We start from the raw sequence: 23,609 nt of genomic DNA, 5'->3' as shown, positions 1-23,609 counted from the left end.
CATATCTTTCCAGACTACTCAGTCTCTTTGACAGTTACGTCCAAAACTGGCTTAGTCTCACATTCAACTCCAATCCCTGGACTTTCAAACACTATCTCCTCAACTATTGTAATTTCTGTAGTCAATACTTCTCACCCACCCAGAAATGATCAAACCTGAAGTACCTCCATCTTTCACGCATATCTGGCCACAAGTGTTAGAACTCCTAATTATGGCTCTGATTTAGGTAATCTTAAGGCACATTTCCCTTTTATGCCCTATATATAGTTATGCTATTTTAAGGCTCACAAAGTGTTTTTACATATTTTTTTTAAACACCACAACAACCTTGTAAAGCAAGTATTCCATGCTTTATTATTTCTTTAATAAGTGAAGTAGAAGCAGAAAGTTTTATTAATCTGATAGGTGTTTCAAAATGAACAATTAAGTAAACGAATAACATCTATTTTTGCCTTTATTCATGTTAATTAGGGCTTATTTGTATATATTTGTATGTATAGATATCTATATACACACATATATACATATATATCATATACATCCATCCACATGAGTGTATATGTATATACACACATATAAATGTGTATATGTAATTTTCACCCAAGAACTGATTTTTTTTCTCTCAAGATCTTTCATAACTGCCACATAGTAGTTAAGTATTCCTGATAATCATAGCAAAATCACAAGGTCATTTTTTGTTTGATATTTAAAGATTCCATTTTTCTATTGCAATGCAATCCAACCTCTGCACATCTTATTGAATATATTTGATAGTGGTTGCCACTTTTCATTTAATACAAAAGCAGCATTTACTGGAATCACATGAAAATGCCTTCCCGTTTCTTCCAGAATTCTCCAATCTTTTCCCTTAGAGCATATTCAGCACAATCTTTACACTCCTGAGGTGTAAACCCAACCAATGCTGTTCCAATGATACCAATTCCCTGATCATGAGCTAGTTTTTTAATTTTAGCCTCTAGAAATTGAGGAGAAATGTAAGAATAGTGATGCCCAAGAATACAGTATGTAATGTATTTTGAGTTTTCTATAGGCTTTTGATCTTCAAAACTCTCCACATTACAAGCAATTTCAATTTTTCCATCATGAGGAAAAGCCATGGCTTGAACACCCCTTAGTCCATCCACATTGGAGCCTCTGATCACACTTGCAATCTTTTTTCCAGTAGCCAAATCTTGAGAATCAATTGTCACATTGCAATTCATCACATAGGGACTGGCACCAATACCTGCAAATCATCAAAAAATTGTATTAATGAATAAGAATGTTTCCATTTGGAGTATTTCAAGAATCTTCTCTTTAATCTGTTGTGATAAATAATAAGACACTTTCTTAGACTTGCTTTCACCGTGAACTAATGTTGAGCATTATTATTAAATGACTTACAACTTTTTAAAAGATTATTTTTGGTAAAGATTGGTAAGATTTGCTTTTGGTAAAACTTGAGCAAAGTTCACTTAGCTTTTTGAGCTGACAGCAGGTATGAGGAAATTAATTATATCAATTTAAAAAGTATTTGGAGGATTTTTTCTGCCTAGATAATTACAAAAAATGCAAAATTATGCAAAAGGCTAAAACAGGAATTCTTAAATTGAGACTAATTGACCTCTCACAGGGTTGATGGATAGAGTTTAGGCATCTACTAATTTAGATAGGAAGAAAATTTAGCCTTATTTTTCACTAACCTCCCTTGTAATCCTATCAATTTTATTTCATGTATTTAAAAATTCTAAAATAATTCTAAATAATTCTAGCTTCATCAAACTGATAAATGGGTCCATGACACAAAAAAAGTTTAAGATCCCTACATTATAAGCAAAGGTATGGCATTCCTACTTCAAACCTCTCCCCTTTCAAATCCATTTTTCTAAAGAATTGATAAGGGAAGTTTCCTACATCAAATACTTAACTATATCATTTTTCTACTTAAAAGATTCGAGAGGCCCACTAGGGTATCATCAATAGCAAATTATTGCAAAACAGTCTTTAACTTCCATCTTGCCATATCTATATGCTGGTTCAAATGGTAAAAGAAATCAGAAAGACTTAAGTGACTTGTCAAAGTTTACACAACTACTAAGTGTCTGAGCCCAGATTTGAATTTAGAAAGATGAGTTTTTCTGACTTAAGGCTTGATACTCTGTCCATTGAGCCATCTAGTAATCCTGGTGATTTTTATAAGAGAAAAGGACAGATATGATAGATGTTGTGAAGATAAAGGTGATAAGATTTGGCAAAGGATTGTGTAATGTGGGATGAATAAGAGTGAGGTGATTATATTAAAGTTTTGAGCCTTGGTGATTAGGAAGATGATAGTGTCCTAAAAGTAACGGAGAAATTTGGAAGAAAAAAAGCTTGGGATGGGAAGCCTAAAAGACATTAGTGAAACAATTAGTCAATTAGTGAAATAAGACTCTAGCTTAGGATTGTAATATAAATCTGGAAATTACCTACAAAGAGATGCTTACTTTATTATAGTTTATTATATAATTCAAATTATATATACATTTTGATACAAAGATTCTATTACTAAGTATATTGCCCAATGGATATCATTGCTAAGCACAATGTTTCCATATACTACAAAATATTTATAGCAACACTTTTTTTGGTAGCAAAGAATGGAAACAAGTAGATATCTATCAATTTGGGAATGGTTACTCATATTGTGATACAGTAATGTAAGGGAATTTTACTCTGCTGTATGAATTTTGAAATTATGAATATGATGAATAAAAAGAAGCATGGAAAGAATTGAGTAAACTGATATAGAGTGAAGTTAGTAGAATAAAAAAAAAAAACAACATGTGCAATGACTACAACAATGTAAATGGAACCACAAAATAAATGTGAATGTTGTGAAATTACGAATAAGCATAGCCCTAAAGAAGAGATTTGGAAAATATCCTCCCCACCACCACCACATCTCCCTGACAATCCTTGAGAAGATGGTATAGATTATTATTTATGTAGTCAGATACTTTTTGATGTGTTGATTAGTTTTACTCATTTTTATATAAGATAAGCTCTCCAACAGAGAGGAGGAGAAATAAAAAAAAACAATATGAATTAATTTTTTAAAAGCAGAGAGAAGACAGACAAGAGAATGGTGGAAGAGAAAATGATCAAATATGTCAAATGCAGAAAAATCAAGAAGAATGAAGATTGAAGATTTTTAAAAGTGTAATTAAGAAATTATGGGCTCAATGATCTTAGAAAAACAAGGATAGACTTGTACAACATAATGAAGAGTAAAATGAACAGAACCAAATGGACATTGTATACAGTAATAGCAATATTGTTTAAAAACAACTTAGAGTGACTAAATAATGTTGACTATTATAAATACCCAAATTAACTACAAAGGACATGTGAAGAAAGATTCTATCTGCATCCAGAGAATGAACATATAAATAGAAGCATGGATGGAATAATTTTATGTATGTACATATTTGTATCTAATTGCAGCCATCTCCAGGGTTGGAGAAGGGAAAAAAAGGAACAAAAAGAAATTTCACATGTTTTTTTATATTTTATCATATATTATATTTTTGTACATTTTCATATATATTGTTATATAGAAGTTCTACATATTATATATTTAAAAGTTCTACACAATAGATTTGCAGTGCAATTATCTTTTTTATAATTCTATGTTATAGAAATGTTTGTTTTATTCCATTAATGAATAATAAAATAAATAAAACTTTTAAAATCATCAGTAGTTTTGGAGAGCAATTTCATTTGAATGATGAAATTAGAAAAGAGACTGTAGAAGGTTTAGAAAAGAGATAATATCAAATGACAAAATCTATCTTAGAACTTTTTTCAAGAAACTTAAAAGAGAGTGAGAGATAAAGGATGAAAGCTAGCTAGATGGGTTCACGTAAGGGTTTTATAAAGATATAGAGATAAATGTTTTTAGACAGTAGGGACAGAGTCTGTAGATGGGGAGAGAATAAAGATTTTAAAAAGTGAGGATGATAGTGGCAATACTGAACAAAATAGGAGGGGCATGTAATCAAAGGTACATGTAGAGGAATTTGCTTTAACAAGAAGAAATGTCACTTCTTCATCTGAGATGGGAGAGAAGGAGGAGACAGTGGGTGAAGATCTCTGAGTGATGTGAGATGAGGAGGGAAGATAGGAAACCTTTCAGTCAATGGCTTCTGTGAGGTAAGTGTCAAGTCTCTCAGTTGAGAGCATTCAGGGAATGATGTCATGGAAATCTTGAGGAGATATGAGAAAATTACAGCAGTACTGAGGATCACTTAAGTCATGGAGCCCAGAATGGGCACCCCTATTCATTATACTCTAGAGATAGTTCTGCTCACATTGCACATACTAAATGTTCATTGCTGAATCTATGATCTGACCAGTATAACTATTCCTCTCACCAAAATACATATTATAACCTTTCCTTACCTTCGTGGTCTATGTGTTTTTCATTATGTCCTTTTGTAAAATCTCCTTTGAAGTTCTATCTGATGTTCTGAGGGCTTTCTCTGTTTCTTTTAATATAAGTAGCTAGTATTAAAATTACTGATAAATATTGATAGATATCTTAATATCTTGGTCTGTCCATATGTGGTCTTTTATTCTTGATAAATAATTGGCTTATCTCCTCTTCCAACCTAGACAAATACCTGATAAAGTTTTCTATATAATTTTTTTTTCTGTGCAAGTCATTTTTGGTATTCTGCTGTAGTCATGAACTTTGAGTATTATGTGATTTTTGATTCCTCTGAGCTCTAAAGACAGGGCTTCTAAATATGTAACTTATTAGTTGGTTAAGTTAATGGCAACATAATAAGCCTCAGTTTTCCATGTCTTCATTTGGGAATATTTACATTTCTAATAGCAAAACTGTCTAGGGGATTAGTGAGAGTGTAAAAAGGGTAACTTTTTTTTCTTGCACTTAACAATTCCTTAGTTATTATTGTCAGCTCATTTTGCTGTCATTTCTTTTTTCTTGCTGCTTTCAAACATATTACTTGTGATATCAGTATCCACAAGAGAGGTGCCTACTGGTTTTTTCTTTATACTTCTGAGATTTGGAATTTTTTTATTTTTACTACTTACTGGCCTGGCTACTCTCATAGTAGTGGTCTCTATACATGTTCAAAAAGACAGGCTTTACTGGAACCAGTTAAACTATTAAATAAGGCACATTTCCTTCTTTTCTCACACATAGTCACAATGAAACATTTCAGTTCTCATGAACAGGCAAGCCCCTTAGTATAGGGACTTCTGCAGGCATGAATCATATTACAGTATTTCTCTATACTGCTGATTTCACCAAAAAATACATTTTCTAGCAGTCAATAGATCTCTCTCTTTTCAAATCACACACACACCAATCACCTACTCCAAATATCTACAGGAAGTAAATCATTGTAACATTTCACAGAGTGCATTTAGACATTCCTTTTACTCACATAAATCCTGATGTACAGTGTTGCCATGTGTGAACTCTGTATGAGTATCTAAGTATGATAGGGAGGCAGCCCAGCTTAGTACAATGAACACTGGATCTTGAGACAGGAGAGACTTTGACTCACATCTTATTTTGAACACTTGCTAGCAACGTGACCCTGGGCAAGTTAATTTTCTTAGGCTCAGTTTCCTCATCTGTAAAATATCTGTAGGATAAGGGTTTTTAATTGGTTAGTTAACCTGTCAAGCACTTTACAAGGCTTAGAACACTTAATGAATGTCAGCTATTTTTATCACATCTGTCAGTCTGTCTCTGTCACATACACACACACACACACACACATCATCTCTCTGGTCTCCTAAAAGCAGAGAGAAATATTGAATTTCTCATTCAATATTTTACTCCATGATTTCACATGAATCCATAATTGAAATAAGATCTTACTATGCCTTCCCATGGATAATTAACTAATACATTAAACCTTAGGAGAAATTTTTTTTAAATTAGATATTATCATGCATTCTAGTAAGTGAACAAATAATCTCTAAGAATTCCAAATTTCTAATCAAAAATAGCCTTTACTACATGGTAGGCTATAGCTCTTTCCTACAAGAATAATGGCAACAATAGCAACAGCAACAACAAAATGTCCCTTCTTCTACTTCATACTTTTCCAGACTTTCACATTCCATCCTTCAACAAAACAAGAGTGAATGACAAAAATAATCCAATAACAATAAACCAGATTCTGCTTTGGAATAGAGAAATCCCACTGATGTTATACATAAGCAGAATTTGGTACTCTATGTTCAATGCAACTTTGAAAGAATTTTTAATTAAAAAAGGAAAGCTAATCATACTATGTCCTTTAGTTAGTTAAGCTGTCTAATTCAAATAATTCCATTCTTGTTTGGAAACTAAAAATCTGATGTGAACGTTTTCTTTTCAAGTTGTTAGCTTCACTCCCCTCCCAAAGTCTACAACAGAATGGTATTCAGATGTTCTGATGGCAGAATGCAATTCTTTGCTGCACGGTTGAAATCACAATTTTATTCCAACACAACTGTCACAACGCCCTCAAGCAAGCTAAAAACAAGAAGGGGGAAAAACTCTGGTATGATTTAATTTTCCATGTGTTCTTTAATGAGAAAATTTATCATTCTAAATATTGGTGTTTACTCCTATTTAAATCCTTTTTTTCTAAAAAGAAAAGGAAACTGAGATTGAGTTGCTATTATGTAGCTTGAAAATATAACAAGCCTGATGTTTTCCTGACAATTCTGTTATTTTCTTGTGTGGAAACACTGTATTTATCATATACTGTACGGCTGGTGAGTCAGATATTATAGAGACCTTATGGTTAACTGATAGTGATATAAACTTTTTATGCCAGATTGTTTAAGCAGAAAAAAACCCCAAATGCACTTAATTAACATCTGATGTGTAGCTTTTTCAAACACAAATGCAATATTTGTGTTTGAGCACTGGCAGTAATGACTGTGAACTCTGCTATTAATGTCTGGTTGAAAGATGCTTGTGGCAAGATCACGTCTGAAGCAACACAAATAAAAACTTGTGTTCAGACAAAACAATGGTGAAGAAAGAGCCCATTAGAAAAATAAAGAAGCAGCCATCAGAAGAGAAACATGTAATTTTTTTTCTCCTTTAGAAACGTACTCACATATCAAAACTACTCTCAAGAGTGGATTCAGATTCCATTATTTTCAATAAATCAAAGGTAGAAATGACTCCATATATTCTTCTCCCTTCTGCCCTTTTCCCCAAATAAGCTTCAATTTAATGAGGTCACAGATAATTTGAGAATTTCTGTTATTTTTATTAATTAACCCAGGTATCTTCTTCTTGAATCAATTGAGTTCAGAGAATCATAGATCATAGATGCTAGAATGAGCCATGAAGGCCATGGAGTCCAGCTATCTCATTTTATAGATAAGGAAACTGAGTCACATAAAGGTTAAGTGATCATCTGGGATTTGAACCAAGTTCCTATTACTCTATGTTCTTCCTATTGTACTGTGCTGAGAAAATCAATTATATAAAATATTCAACATCTTCTTTCATAAGGGTTCTTAATCTGTGCTCCATAGACTCTTCTTGAAGGTGGACAGATTCCAGTATTTCTGTGATAACTGTATTTTAATATAATTGTTTCCTGTGTAATCCTATGAATTTTATTTTATGCATTTCAAAACATTATTCTGAGGAGTCCATAGGCTTTACCAGGCTGCTACATGGATCCATGACACAAAAGTTAAGAATCCTTGATTGATTTATTTGAAGAAAAGCCAATCTTTCTTGTTTATAAGCCACATTTTAATTGCTACCAAATTATTATCTGTTAACAAGGGCAGCTAGGTGGTGGAGTAGATAAAGTGCTAGGCCTGGAGTGAGGAAGACTCATCTTTTAAGTTCAAATCCAGCCTCAGATATTACTAACTGTGTGATCCTGGGCAAATTATTTAATCCTCTTTGCCTCAGTTTCCTCATCTAATGAACTGCTGAAGAAAATGGCAAAGCACCCTAGTATCTTTATCAAAAGGTCACAAAAAATCAGACACAACTTAATAACAATTTTTACCAAGTCAGGATAAATACTAATCCTTACTTCAGAGTGGTTCCCAGGCTAAGAGGGCCCTGAACCTCTGTTCAAGGTTATAGGCAAAGAGTTTCTTCCACATCAACTACTTATCATACTAACCGTGAATAGAATACTTCAAAAAACTTTGTGTGATCTAAAGAAAAAGCATAGCAGCCATAAGGGGTTTGATTAAAGGATCAATATAACTCTAAAGTGCTTAATAAGTCAAATTTACCATAGAGGGAATACAGGACATAAGAGGTAAAAAAAATTAGCAAGAGGTAAAATTTCAGAAAGAGAATAGACAAAAAGATGTTAACAGGATCAAAGAAGTATTTTGGTCTTGTAGTCACAGACAAGATTGTGTTTGATTTCAAATTTGTTCTTATAGTTATTTCATCTTCCTTAAGAAAAGGGAAATAATATTATCCTACTACAATCAAAGACAAAAATTTTTTAATGAATGTTTCTGAATTTATAATTAATTAAATGGTTATTATTTACATTAACAACCTAAATTTATATAGCATTTCAAGGCTTTGAAAAATTTTACATATATAAATACATCTGTATATATGAATATGAATTTAACAATTTAAAACTACTAAATGTGTGTATGTGTTTATAAATGATCATTAAGAACCAGATACTATGGAATGAGTTCCAAAAATATTTGAAGACATAACTACACATAAAATGGGCAGCTAGATGATGCAGTGGAAGGAGTGCCAAGCCTGGAATCAGGAAAGCTCATCTTTCTGAGTACAAATCTTCTCTCCAACACCTACTAGCTATGTGATCCTCAGCAGCTCACTTAATCCTGTTTGCCTCAGTTTCCTCATCTGTAAAATGAACTAGAGAAGGAAATAGAAAACGACTCCAGTATCTTTGCCAAGAAAATCCCAAATGGAGTCAGGAAGAATCAAAGAGGACTGAAAAATGACTGAACAAATATGTCCAAACTCAAATTTTTTCTAGAAAGTACAACTGTGCCCTTCTTTACTTAGCCCTTGTAGAGACAGTTCTCTCTTCATCTCCTTCTTGAGCATGTGGTTTAAGTATCTAAGACACATTATGTTTCAGTACTTTGAGAAATGCTACTTTTCAGAAGATCAACTTGACTGAACAATAAGTACAAGAAATGATGAAATATGCTCCTTGAAATAAACTTCTTTCTACAAATTGTAACTCATTTTCTAAGATGAGGCCTTGAGCTTGGAGAACACTTATAGGTATCTCAAAAGAATCCTCAGAGGAAATTCTCAGTGTGGGGTCACGAGGCACAATATACATCAGTTGAGTTTCTGATGCCAAGAGCAGGATTGTCTGATATTGGACTTCCTGTTTAGAGTGGAGGGAATTGAGCAGGAGCAGATCTCAGTAACCCATTTAGAGAGCTAAATAGAAAGTCCACGATTCCAAGACGTGCCATTACTCTTATCTATGACTCTTAAAACATTATATAAGATTAGAATTCAAAGAACACTTTACTTCTATTTTTTAAACAATTATATACACATGCATGCTTTTTCATATAGCAGAGCAGACTACAGTGTTTAAATTACCCCATAAATGTTTAGGCTTTTTTTTTTTTTTTTGATATGGTGTTTATTTATAGTTCTTAAACTATCAACCATTATTGCTCTATCTTCACATGTTCACAACAAGCTGACCAACCATGAACTTTTAAAAGGAATTTGGCTTAAAAGATTTTTATGTGTTTGGCAGAAGCTGAGAATGTTAATCACTCCTGGACTCATTGTGTTCTCTTTTGTTTATAATATTCTTAGGAAACTTCAAGTTAGAAACCTGTACCCTTATTGATTCTGTTTCTACTCTGGTGATCATGTGATCATATTTGTCATCCTGGAATGTTGACATTAGGTACTGACTTGATAGTAATGTTAATATTTTGTTCTTTTTTTTTTTAAAAGAAATAAACATAACAACAATGAGTTGTTGGTATTGAGCTATGGTTTGTTTTGGTGGAATAGAGTAGGTGAAGAATGCTGACTATGTAGAGTAACCTGAGATAAATTGGAAAAAAATGTTAGAGTTAAATTTAGGAAACATATAAAAGCATTATTATTATTATTATATGGGACCAAACTCATTTAATCAAATGATAACCAGATCTGGTATGCCTTCACTCAAAATTATGCTCTGAAAATGACATTTTAATAAATATTATTTTAGGCAAAAATAGATGATTTTTTCCTCCTAACTTCATTATAAGATGAAATAAAATATGGTTAAAAACTAACCTGCACTTGGACTTTACTATGAATCACAGACTTCACTTACTTTCTAGCCTGGGACATATTAGAAGTAGATATTTTATACAGCTTTAAAAATTATTTTCCACTCACCTTTGAAAAAGTTTATTTCATTGCTACCAGAAGCTGGTCTGGACCTGTTAAATAGGTTGCTGTTTTTGGCTGATTTTATCTAAGAGTACATCAAAGTAAGTTTGGAAGTCCTTGCAATTTTCAAATTGCCTGGTCAAGGTGAAGTTTATAATGCTTTCAAGTAAGATTTATCAAGAAGGAGTGCAAGAAACATCATGGGAAACAGTCTGGGCCCATTTTTTATTCTTTACTAATATAAAAATATTCTAGATCTTTCATCAAGCCAAATGTGGCTGAATTCAAAGACTGACTTCTAGAAACTCTAAACGGACTAATCTTAACAAAAAGCCTACCAAAAAAAGGGGGAGTATAAGAGAAATATTTGTGTAGAAACTAAAAAAAAAGAAAAAAAAGTTGAAGACCACCTCAAAGTTCTTCATGTATTTCTAGAAACAGCTGACCTTAATATAAAGTAGAAAAGATTATTTAAGAAAGTTAAAGACAAATGAGCCAAAGATTAATGTTTAAAAAGTAGAGACAAAATATTCTAAATCCCACATTCATTTAGAATTAAAATGGGAACTAATATGCATACTGGTTTAAAACAAAAATAAAATTTCCTTCCTTTTGGGAAGATTGGCCAAAGAAGAGGAGTAGTATTCATGTTTGATTTTCAGGTGATGATATTTACCAGAAAAACTTGAATTTCCTCAATCAATATTAATAAGATATTAATAATATTATATGCAGAGTGCTATGCCAGGTATAGGAGGGAAAAATAAAGCCCTTCATGAGATTTACAATCTAATAAATGATTTACACTGATATTACCATTCACAATCATACATGGTTAAGTATCTAGGAGACAGGGAAATGCTCTGTGAGAGGTCCATAGACAATGACTCACTCATTCTCACAGAGCTACAAAAATGAACAATTCAATTACTCATCCAGATGTTTGGTCTACACGATACTAAACAGCTGATTGGACTATGTTGTTTATTGAACTGACTGGATGTTTTGGCAACATGTAGATACAGGCTCAATCTGCAGTGCAGCTTGAGTTAAAAAACCAGAGATGAAGTTTCTGAAGTTTTAGTCATTAAATTTACACTTGCTCATCTGTGAACTGAGTTGTAAGGCAATAAGTAAGGAATAAATATTTTTGAGGGAGATAGTTTCTCTCTGCCAGTCATTAGTGTACTGAGCTTGTTCTTTTATTGAAAAAGAAAATATCCACTATCTATATGAGTTTCTATAGTTTAGATGGGACTATATCTGTGTAATCATGATTTAATATCTGAAATTGACAATTTATAGCACATGTAACCAGAAAGTGAACAAGATAATAATAGCTCTCCTCTAAATAGAATTTCATTGTTAATAAATATATACATATATGTACACACATATACACATAGATACAAATATATAAATATAAAACATATACACATATATAGTATTGACACATATTATATATATACTTATATATCTATGTATATTGTGTACATACATATATACTATATAGGTATACACATACATGTGTTTGTGTGTGTGTGTAGTATTTGGTAGGTTCAGTCATGTACCAAGGAAAAAATGATAAGGTCTTTATCCCTCTTGCTCTCTTAGACAGCATATGACTTCCCTAAGTGAGGCATCCATTCCCTGGTCCAGAATCCAGTTCACTGATCTGATCTGACTGTTTTATAATTGATAACAAAGTTCACATTCAGGAACTTCTACTAGCAATATGGACCTGCATTTTGACCTTACTTTGATAGTGAAGCCCATATTTTTAAACTAGGGTTTGGAAAATGCTACAAGACTCAAAGAAATAAATCTATAGTGATGGAGTTGTAGATGGTAGAATTGATATACTGAGGAGAAGCCCACCTAATTTGACCACTCAAAATTTAAGTAAAATTATAATTATTAAAAGTTATTTTCTGGGCATAGAGGAAAAGGCTAATAGAAAAATTAAAAAATGAAAGAATTTAAGAATCTGAATGAAAAATATGATAAAACAGACAATTTAGCAGTTACTGAATGGGAACTACAAAGATTCAGTATTCAGGCATCTTTACAACAATTAATCAGAAACTAGAGCATAAAGAACTCATAAAGATGTATAGAAAGGCAAAAATACCAAAACTTCTTTTAAAAATTGCAATGAAATAAAAATTTTAACTAATAAAGGGAAGATGACAAAGAGTTTTGAATTAAAGTTTAAATGATTTAATCCAAATATGAGTGGTTCAAAGAACAAATTAGAGAAACAAATAATGATATCAAAGCAAATGATAACAATGAGAAAAAAAATTACAACAACTTGAGAGACAGCCAAAGGAATTCATAAGGGAAAATTAATATCTTTAAACATGTTTTATCAAAAGAGAGAAAGAAAAAATTATTTAATTGAACTTATATCTTGAAAAATTACAATAACAACAAAAGTAATTACCAAATACGTTCAAAAATAGGAATTTTGAAAAATAAAAGTAACTCCAGAAATAATTTTTTAAAATATTGTTAGAACTGTTTAAAAGAAAAACACAATAAGATACACAAACCATTCGCTGATTTAATTTTTTTTAAGGATAAGAAGATCAAGACCTTGGACAGAAGCAGCTACACCCAGAGAAAGAACACTGGAAATGAATATAAACTGCTTGTATTTATGTTTTTCCTCCCGGGTTATTTATACCTTCTGAATTCAATTCTCCCTGTGCAACAAGAAAACTGTTTGGTTCTGCACACATATATTGTATCTAGGATATACTGCAACCCATTCAACATGTAAAGGACTCTTGCCATCTGGGGGGAAGGGGTGGAGGGAGGGAGGGAAAAAATTGGAACAGAAATGAATGCAAGGGATAATGCTGTAAAAAATTACCCTGGCATGCGTTCTATCAATAAAAAATTATTAAAAAAAAAAAAAAGAAGAAGAAGATCAAGACTTAGAGAGGAATTTTGCCAAGCTATCACTGACCATGTCTCCAACATAGAGCTTATCTAAATTCCTTCACTAGGAAAACTTTTTGGAGGGATAACTTATAAACTATCTCTAAACTTGTCTGGCTTTCAGAGAACGAATGTAACACTCTTCTCCCCCTGCTAAATAAATAAAATTGATCCTTTTTATGCTATCAGACAGAAAAAAAATGATACTTCTACCTGTTAAGCCACATCTTTTCTCAGGCATAATTCCTATATCAGGTTTAAGAGAGCTGAAATCCCTCCTTGAGAACCAGCCAAGCTGCTTCCGTCTCTGGACAAGACTTCGTTTCTTTGGGTGGTCAGCTTCCCCAAAAAGAAACACACTACAACCAGGCACATGAGTTGTTAGCTTTTCAGCTAAGCCTAAGAAGAAAGGGAAGAAGTCAAGAAGAAAAAATAACAAAAATCAAAATCTTTTAAAATGTCCCATATTTTTATTCATATTTGGAAAGCATACTTCCATGTCATTTTACTTTGAAGTTCATTTTACAACTTAATTTTGTACAAAAGATCCAGAATTCACTACCTATTATACAGAAATACAATTATATACATTTTGATTTGTGCATTTTCTTTCCTGAGTTTTCATGACACTGCTCTCTTTTGATATTCCTATCTGATTGCTTCTTCAATCTTCTTTGATGGATGATGATCAACATTGCACTTTATAGGAATTAGTGTAGACTAGGATTATTTGAGAGCTTCTCTTCTTTAAGTATACTCTATTTTAATAATCTTATCTTCATGGGCTCAAGTATTACCACTATGCAAATAATTTGAAAATCTACATATTCATCCCTCATCTCTTTTTTGAAATATAGTCCCATATCACCAATCTGTGGCCCAAACATTTCTGCTCCTGAATATCCCTTAGACAACCTAAATTTAGTAATATAAATAAAACAGAATTTATTCTCTTTTACTTCAAACTCACTGACCCTTGAAAAAAAGCTTATTTTTGTTGAGGGCATACCGTTCTTTCCAGTAACACCGATTCATGAATTCAACCTCATCCTTGATATTTTTAGTCTCCCTTAGACATGTCAACTTTTGTTGATTCTATTTTTATGCTATTTCTTGCATTTACTCCTTCTTCCAATTCATACAATTATCTCCCCAAATATATCTCAATTCAACAAGTGTTTTTTGAGCATTTACTATATGCAAAGTACTCTGCGAGTAAAGTGCTGGAGATACAAAGACCTTCTTGTTACTTCTTACTTAAACTATATTTCTCAGTAAGTTCTTAATTGTTCCACCTGCTCCACCTTCTCTCCCTTATAATCCACTTCCATATTGTTGCCAAATTGATATCCCCAAAGTCCAGATTAGATCCCACATGAAATTCCAATGGTTTTCCTATTGCCTCTGGGAAAAGATTTAAACTTCTCAACAAGATATTTAAAGTCTATTACAATCAAATCTAAAGTTTAGAGTTGAAACTATCATTCCAGACTTGTTTCATTCTTCATACATTTTATATCCTAGCTAAATTGGCTTATTTGCTATTCCTTTCATATGACACAACCCTTGATTCTTTAGCTTTGCACTATTTTTCACTAAAATGTAAGACCTCCTCATTTCTATCTCCTGAAGTTCCTAGATCCTCATTTCTATCTCCTGAAGTCCCTGGCTCCATTTATATCAACTCAAATACTATAAACTACACAAGGTTTTTTTTCCTGATCTTTCTCTCCCTCTCCCTCTCCCTTCCCTTCTCCTCTGTCCCTCTCTTGTGTCTCTTGTCTTTGTTTCTGCCTCTGTGTCCGTGTCTCTTTCACACACACACACACACACACACACACACACACACACACACACACACACTTATTAGTGCTTCCTCTTCAAACATTTGCTTTGTATACATTCTACATTTACTTATCTATGTATTTTTCTTCCTCCCCCTCCCTTCCCCCCCAGAGCCCAATCCCTAATAAAACAGAAGGCTTTGAGGAAAGATAATGTTTCCAATTTTTTTTTAGTTTGTATCCCTTGCATCTAACACTGTGTGTTGGATATAATAGTTGTTGAATAAAAATCAAATTGAATCTGAAAAATAATTAGTATTATCTAATTTATATGACACGAACTACTTAATATGTGATTTAAAATGGACTATGATTTTTAAAATATTTAGCTATGTGCCACTTTCATATATAGACCTCTAAAAACCTATCTCAAGTTTCAGTTTTTCTGTTGGACAAAGCCTACTCAAAACTATGACCCTGAGCCCCGACAGAGCCCTCCTTTAAAAAATAAGAACAAATCACAGAATTTAAGAATTGCCATTTACATTTCCTTTCTATGATAGCCTCAGGAAAGACTTCAAAGTAAAAGACAGTTACTAAAACATGGCAAATTAAGTGATAAGAAATATTTATAAAGGGAAGGTTATATAGATTATAATTTATAGTTTATTTTGAGATTATAAGAAACCATTGGGGTAACATAATCAGTCATACTTCAGGAATATCATTTAACAACTAAGTGGAGAATGAAGAAGGATAAGGAGAGACTATGGAGATGTCATTATACTGCCTTTGATACTTTCTGCTTGCTGTAATGGTTTTGCTTCCTGTTGGGCATCGTGTCTCTGAAGGGATATCTGTCTGTCTTTGGCTGTTGTGCTCTATAAACTGCTGTCTACTACCATTTATTGGGATGTAGAATCTGTTCATGGTCACTATTTGCCAGAAATTATATCAAGCAGTGAGAATAAAAAGATAAAAATGAGAGTCCCTGACCCCAAGGACCTGAATTGTGTTGGGGAGAGGGAAAAAGGGAAACAATATGCACATAGCTAAATAAATGTAAAGCATATATGCAGTAAATACAGTCATTCCAGGAGCAAGGACACAAGCAATTGCTGAGATCAGGGTAAGCCTTGTACAAGAGGTGGCACCTGAGCTGAAGCTGAAAGAAGTTAGGATTTTTATTAAGTGACTCTGAAGAGGGACTGTACTACAGGTAAGGAGGTCAGCCTGTGCAAAGGACCAGAGGTGGGAGATACAGTAGTGTGTCCTGTGGATGGAATAACAAATGGCACATTTGGAGAACAGGCAGTTCATGAAGCAAAGTAATATGAATTAAGCTTGCAAAGGTCAGGTGGGACCAGGTAACAAAAGAGGCTTTAAATACTAGATTGAAGACTTTTTATTTTATCCTGGAGACAAGAAACCTTGTGAGCTTTTGTCAGCTGGGAAGTAATATGGTCAGTTTGTGCTTAGGGAATATCAATTTGACTTCATGAAGGATGGATTGGATAGGGGAGACAGTAGAAGCACTCTGTTCCTGTTGATACCACATTAAAGATGACTGATTAATCATACATAAAATGATTGTGTATTGGCTGATTAATCATGCATATGTGAACAATATGGTTATGGATTAATCAATCATCTTTAATGTGGTATCAACAGGAAAATCCAGGTCAAAGAATTTGCAATGATGAACCTGGACATACATTACATATGAAATGAGAGATTAGACTGATTGGTCTCTTAGGCTCTTTTCAGCTCTAAATTCTATCATTCTATACAGCAAAAGTTCATCCAATCTGTCTAAAATTAACCAATGACTGTAGTTCTCTCTAATGTATATATACATTTTATTATAGTTGGTCATAGAAAATTAAAAGATTGAGTGAGACTAAACTTTTGGGAATTTAGGGATAAACACTGATTCTCTAAGTACTTTTCCAGTTTTTCAGTTTTTGCCTTCATTCAAACTGTGCATATGTACTAAGACAATAAACATTTATTAAGCACTTACAATGTGCCAAACACTCTTCTAAGCACTGGAAATATAAAGGCAAAAATAGGCCCTACATTCAAAGAGCTCACAGTGTAATTAGGGAAGATGATTTAGAAAATAATGCAACAATAAATAGCATTTATATAATGCTTTCTATATTCCAGGCATTGGGCTAAGTACTTTACAAGTTCTTCACAGCAACCTGTGAGGTAGGGTATTATCCCTACTTTACAGATAAGGAAACTAAGGCAAACAAATATTAAGTGACTTGCCTAGGCTCACCCTGAGGTCAGATTTAAATACAGGTTTTATTGACTCCAGGTGCAGTGCTCTATCCACTGTACCTGCTAGATGCCTAAACAAAGTTTAGTTTCAGTACCTTTTGGAAGATCAGGGTATGAAATAGTCTATACAGGATTATATGATTTTTCTATATATTATCCAGTGAATGAAAGCATCTGAAAGATGTGAGAGGAAGAAAATGGAAGAAGAGGGAGTTCTTAACAAATGGCTTCATTTTTTGCAGTGAAATATAAGGCAATATTCTCAGCTGAAAGTGTGGCAGAAAGAAATCTATGAAAGATTTTAGGAGGAATGAAAAGGTTTGAAAAAGATGCTATGGGGAATAGGATCAAACTTTGCTGATAAAATAAAGAGTATTAACAAAACAAAATTTGGGTCCAAAGCTATCCTCAGTATATTATATATCTCCAAAAAAGTAGCCATTTAATAGATTTTTTTGATTCTTGTTTTACCTTAGCTGGCTTTCTCAGGAATAATGGGCTCACATCTTAATACCCCAAAGCCACTGTATAGTATTGTTTCATTCAGTTATTTCAATCCTTTCTGACTCTTTGTGACCCCATTTGAAATCTTTATGGCAATGATACTGGGATGGTTTGCCATTTCCTTCTCCAACTCATTTTTATAGATGAGGAAACTGAAACAAATAGGTATAAACAAGGTACCCAAATCAGTCCATATTATGAAGAGGCTTCAAATGTCTAATGAATCAATTCATCTTGCTCAAAAGAAGGAACATATCCTCACATAAATAGGAAACAATAAAAGGGCAAACTTCTACAGCCATCTAGATTGTTATGAAGATAATGATTATCATTTTTTCTTTTTTCTCCATATACAGCAGATTTGTTACAATAGAAAAAACACTGACTCCAAATTCAGAGAACTAATTTCAAATTCTACCTTTGATATACAGTAAATAAATGTGACATTGGGAAAATCATTTAACCTTCCTTCCCTGGGTCTACAGTTCCTTATCCCTAAAATAAAGAGCTTCTAAGATTCATTTTAGTTCTTGATCTATAATCCTATGATTCTATTTCCATATGCCTCACCATTATTGTCAGGACTGAGCAGCCTCTTTCTCTCTCCAGCTATATTTTTACCAGGCTGAGACTTTGCTTGCATTGCCTGAGACTTTGAAGATAACATCCCATATAGCCAATTGGCTAGCCTCAGCTCCCCTCAAAATGATTTTTCTTTATCCACTCATACTCATTTATTTTATAATGTTATTCTGTTCCAACTTTAGATATTTATGTAATGAGCTTGGCAATTTCTCCTTTTCAGAAAGAAGAGACTAGTTTGAAATGAAAGGCTTGTTTGTGTAACAGTTTTAGCTTGATATTGTTATCACAAGTGTTTTTCTACAAATGTATACCAGACATGACTGTGGTTGCAATATAGTGTTTTATAGGGAATTTACAGTAATAAAAGTAGTACAAATGGATTGTGTTTAAAAATCAGCTTAATTGATTATATGTGCCTGTCTCACACTAATGTGCATTTTGTGTCTGGAGCATCACTTAATACCATTCTTTTCCTTTCTGTTTTTGTTTTCTCTCAGAAATATTTGGAGCTGTTGGCAGGAACAGGATGAAACTTTTACTTTTTTTTCTTAAACCATTGGAATGGTACTGTGACAGCACAAGGAACATAAAATGTTAAGTTCAGTTCTGTTTAACAGCCCTACGCCGGCCAATACGGATAGCCAAAAGGCAAGTACAATCATCTACTGCTCATCTCTTTTCCCCTGGGAAGAAGCAAAACAAATCCTGTTTCCTCTGGCATCCTGAGAGTATCTGTGGTTCCCAAGAGCTGTCTCTAGCCTTATTCCCCAGATCTTTGATGATGCTCAAAGAAAACTATAGCATTCTTTTGCTCTTAGGTACAGATCAAGATTTTTTTTACTCCTTTTGCCTCATACTCATAGAAAGAAATGCATCACATCTTTCAAAACAATAAGGGTACTAGACCTGAAATTTTAGGAAAGCCAAGACTCAATCTGAATCTTGTTATAAAGTAGGGGTTTTAATGTAGGATCCAGTAACTTAAAAAATATATCTTTTGTTAACTAAATTTCATAATAATTGGTTTCCTTTATTTCTTCTGTGTTTTATTTTATGGATTTAAAAATATTCTTCTGAAAAGGGGCTTATAAGTTTCAACAGATTGTAAAGGGGTCCATGATATAGAAATGGTTAAAAGCCTCTACTCCAAAAGATAACATAGTCTGGTGTTTTTATTTTTTATTAAAGCTTTTTATTTTCAAAACATATGTATAGATAATTTTCAACATTCACCTTTGCAAAACCTTGTGTTCCAAATTTTTCCCTCCCTTCCCCCTATTGCCTCCTGTAGATAACAAGTAATCCAATATATGTTAAACATGTGTAATTCTTCTATACATATTTTCACATTTATCATGCTGCACAAGAAAAATCAGATCAAAAATAAAAAATATTAATAATAAAGAAAACAAAATGCAAGCAAACAACAACAAAAAGAGTGAAAATATTGTGTTGTGATCCACACTCAGTTCCTACAGTCCTCTCTCTGGGTACAGATAGCTCTCTTCATCTCAAGACCATTGAAACTGGCTGTTAAAAAGAGCTACTACAGCCATCAGAATTGATCATCATATAATCTTGCCATTGCTATGTACAGTAATCTCCTGTTTTTACTCATTTTAGGCCTCTCTGAAATCATCTTGCTGATCATTTCTTATAGAACAATGATATTCCATAACATTCATATACTATAACTTATTCACCTACTCTCCTGCTGATGGGTACCCACTCAGTTTCCAGTTTCTTGCTACTACAAAAAAGGCTGCTACATTTTTGCACACATAGGTTCCTTTTTATGATCTCTTTGAGATACAGGCCAAGTAGAGACACTGTTAGATCAAAGGATCTGTGCAGTTTGATAATTCTTTGGGCAGAGTTCCAAATTGCTCTCCAGAATGCTTGGATTAGTCCCCAATTCCACCAACAATGTATTTGTGTCCCAGTTTCCCACATCCCTTCCACATTCATCATAATGTGGTATTTTTAAAGGCAAAAACTACAGGATTTCAGGTTACAAAGTGCCTTTATGATTTTTTTATGTATAAAATGTTGAATGACTTTGTTTACTGAGATCTAATTCTTTCTTAGTTTCTGTAATCTGATAGGAATTCTTCCACTAGTTTAAAAAATGTGATAGTCCTTTTGTAAAGAAGATATTTGGGACTTTTCCTAAACAACAGATTCCTGACAACAAATTAGAAGTTTCCTAAATGACCAGTTCAACATAACAGAATGTGGGCTATTCCTATTTGTTAATCAAATTGAAAAAGGTTCCTTGATTTACTTGATATATCACCACCTGATGAATACAACAGATGGGAGATAGATCATGTTCAAGGACAAATCACATAGTAAGAGTCAGCTGTGAGGGATTGATCTTTCACTTTTTCCCTTGTGGTGCTTTTGGAGAATGCAGTCACTTGTATGGATCTCTTGGGCATAGAGCAGGAAAGATCTGGAATTCTCTGGACAGTGTCATCCTTGAAGCCAGCCTTTTAGTTGATTTTAGTGCCAGTCATTAGGCATATTTGAGCTGGCTGCAAGATTGGACAGCATTATACCTAGAGTGAAGATACTGCTTAAAAGATGAAATGCTATGGCCACAGTGAATGAAGACTCAGAAAAGAAATCTCTTATTTCAAGTCCCTGGCACTGTCAAATTGTTTAACATCAGAAATTAACATTTTATCAAAGATCATGAGACCATTCCATCTGACTTGTAGCTGAAACCTTCCATATGTTTTGTATTCTCAACTATAATATGTGCTTCTTGAGAGCAAGAGCTATCTTACTTTTCAATTTGTATCCCTAGCTTTTAGCATAGTACTTTGCTCATATGAAGCACTTAATATTTACTTTTTAAAAATTTATTCGTTCATTGTATTGTGAATCCTTGTACTTTGGTGAAGCCCATGGATCCCTTTTCAGAATAATTTTTAAGTGCAAAAAATAAGATACATAGAAATATAAAGGAAATAATTTAGGGTGAAATATGATCATCAAAATATTTTTTTAAAAATTCAAAGACCTCTTGAGAGCTTTCCATGGACTTCCATGAGGGCCCATGAATCCCAGGTTAAAAACCCTGATTGTATCATTTCAATAAATGCCTTTGCTTGAGTTAATTTTGTCCTGTGGCTGAATATCAAAGGGTAAACCCACCATTTGGAATAAGAGGATTATCAAATCTGTAGTTTTTGGGGTGCAGACCCAAATAGATCCTTGAACCCAAGTTACCCACTAGGTGATAATCTATAAACATAAATTCTAAGAATAGCCTGGGGAGGAAATACACATATACAGCAACATATTTGTAGCAGCATTTTTTGTGGTAGCAGAAAACTAACCAAAAACAAAAACAAAAACAAACAAAAAAATAGAAATAAAGTTAGCGTACCTTAAATATGGAATAATTACATAAAATGTAGTATATAAATATTATATGATATTAATGTGCTATAAGAAACTATAAATATGAGGAATTCAGAGGACCAAGTATTACTTGTATGAACCAATACAGAATAAAAAAGTAGAACAAAGAGAACAATTGGCACAATAATATAAATGAAAAAACACAAAAAGACATCAGAATTCAGATGAAGTAAATCATGGTTTAGAGGACTAATGATGAAACATCCATTATCTCTCTTGCTTTTGGCATGGTGGACTATAAGCTGGGAGGTTACATATGATATTAGATTCTTTTGTTGGAATGATTTGTTTTTCTTGACTTCTGATACAGAATAAGATCATATGGGAGACTGATAAATTAGAAAGTAATATGAATGTAAAGTACAAAAACCATCAATGAAACATTTTAAAATATGCAGAAGTGCACACAAACACATATGCAAACATATACCCACACATACCCATACACTTTACCATTGTTACTCTCTTCCCTCTTCCTATCAAATTAGGTTCTTTTTTTTTTAAAAAAATTTTTATTTAATAATTACTTTATATTGACACTCGTTTCTGTTCCGATTTTTTTTCCCTCCCTCCCTCCACTCCCTCCCCTAGATGGCAAGCAGTCCTTTATATGTTGGATATGTTGCAGTATATCCTAGATACAATATATGTTTGCAGAACCGAACAGTTCTCTTGTTGCATAGGGAGAATTGGATTCAGAAGGCATAAATAACCCGGGAAGAAAAACAAAAATGCAGATAGTTCACATTCGTTTCCCAGTGTTCTTTCTTTGGGTGTAGCTGCTTTTGTCCGTCATTTATCAATTGAAACTCAGGTCTCTTTGTCAAAGAAATCCACTTCCATCAAAATATGTCCTCATACAATATCGTTGTCGAAGTATATAATGATCTCCTGGTTCTGCTCATTTCACTTAGCATCAGTTCATGTATGTCTCGCCAGTCTTCTCTGTATTCATCCTGCTGGTCATTTCTTACAGAACAATAATATTCCATAATATTCATATACCACAATTTACCCAGCCATTCTCCAATTGTTGGGCATCCATTCATTTTCCAGTTTCTAGCCACTACAAACAGGGCTGCTACAAACATTTTGGCACATACAGGTCCCTTTCCCTTCTTTAGTATTTCTTTGGGATATAAGCCCAATAGAAACACTGCTGGATCAAAGGGTATGCACAGTTTGATAATTTTTTGGGCATGCTGCTGCTTCTTTGCTTATAAGGACAATTAAACACAAGCCTAGAGTACATATACTACAAAATTCTATAAATGTAAATTTCCCCTTAAGAAATAAACAAAAAGAATATAACAGAAAGGAAAAGTTTGTAACATTTCTGGGAAGTCTACTGACCAGTTCTTTGGGCATGTGAACACATTCTAACATCTATTAGTTAACCATAGTATAGAATTAATATTTGACCATGGGAATGTAAAACAACACAAAAACAATGAAACAATCTGCATATGTTTTTCCTGTTTTTATTTTTTTAAATAAAACAGACTGTGCAGACAATCACCTATATATCCAAGGAGGAGCATGATTCATAAATAAAGGATTGGATTTACAATACAGAAGATCTGAATGTGAATCACATCTCAGACACTTAATAGCGATGTGACCTTGAATAACTCTAAGCCTCAATTTTATGA

General features: G+C 33.1%; 1 protein-coding gene across 3 annotated transcripts in view; it reads right to left on the bottom strand.

The window, feature by feature from the left end:
* Nucleotides 1–328: 328 nt before the first annotated feature.
* Nucleotides 329–23,609, bottom strand: part of FTCDNL1 (formiminotransferase cyclodeaminase N-terminal like) — a 106,424-nt gene continuing 83,143 nt past the window's right edge. For 2 of the 3 annotated variants that reach the window (XM_051985921.1, XM_051985920.1), the window contains 2 exons: nt 13,577–13,762; nt 329–1,246 (listed from right to left, as the gene is read on the bottom strand). In XM_051985921.1, coding sequence (XP_051841881.1) covers nt 819–1,246; nt 13,577–13,762 — 614 coding nt within the window. In that variant the 3' untranslated portion in view covers nt 329–818. The remainder of the gene's footprint in view (nt 1,247–13,576; nt 13,763–23,609) is intronic. The other variant, XM_051985922.1, reaches the window with a different exon arrangement.

The sequence above is a fragment of the Antechinus flavipes genome, chromosome 3 (assembly GCF_016432865.1).
Source record: "Antechinus flavipes isolate AdamAnt ecotype Samford, QLD, Australia chromosome 3, AdamAnt_v2, whole genome shotgun sequence".
Classification (NCBI taxonomy): domain Eukaryota; kingdom Metazoa; phylum Chordata; class Mammalia; order Dasyuromorphia; family Dasyuridae; genus Antechinus; species Antechinus flavipes.
This window is presented reverse-complemented; position numbering and strand designations above follow the sequence as displayed.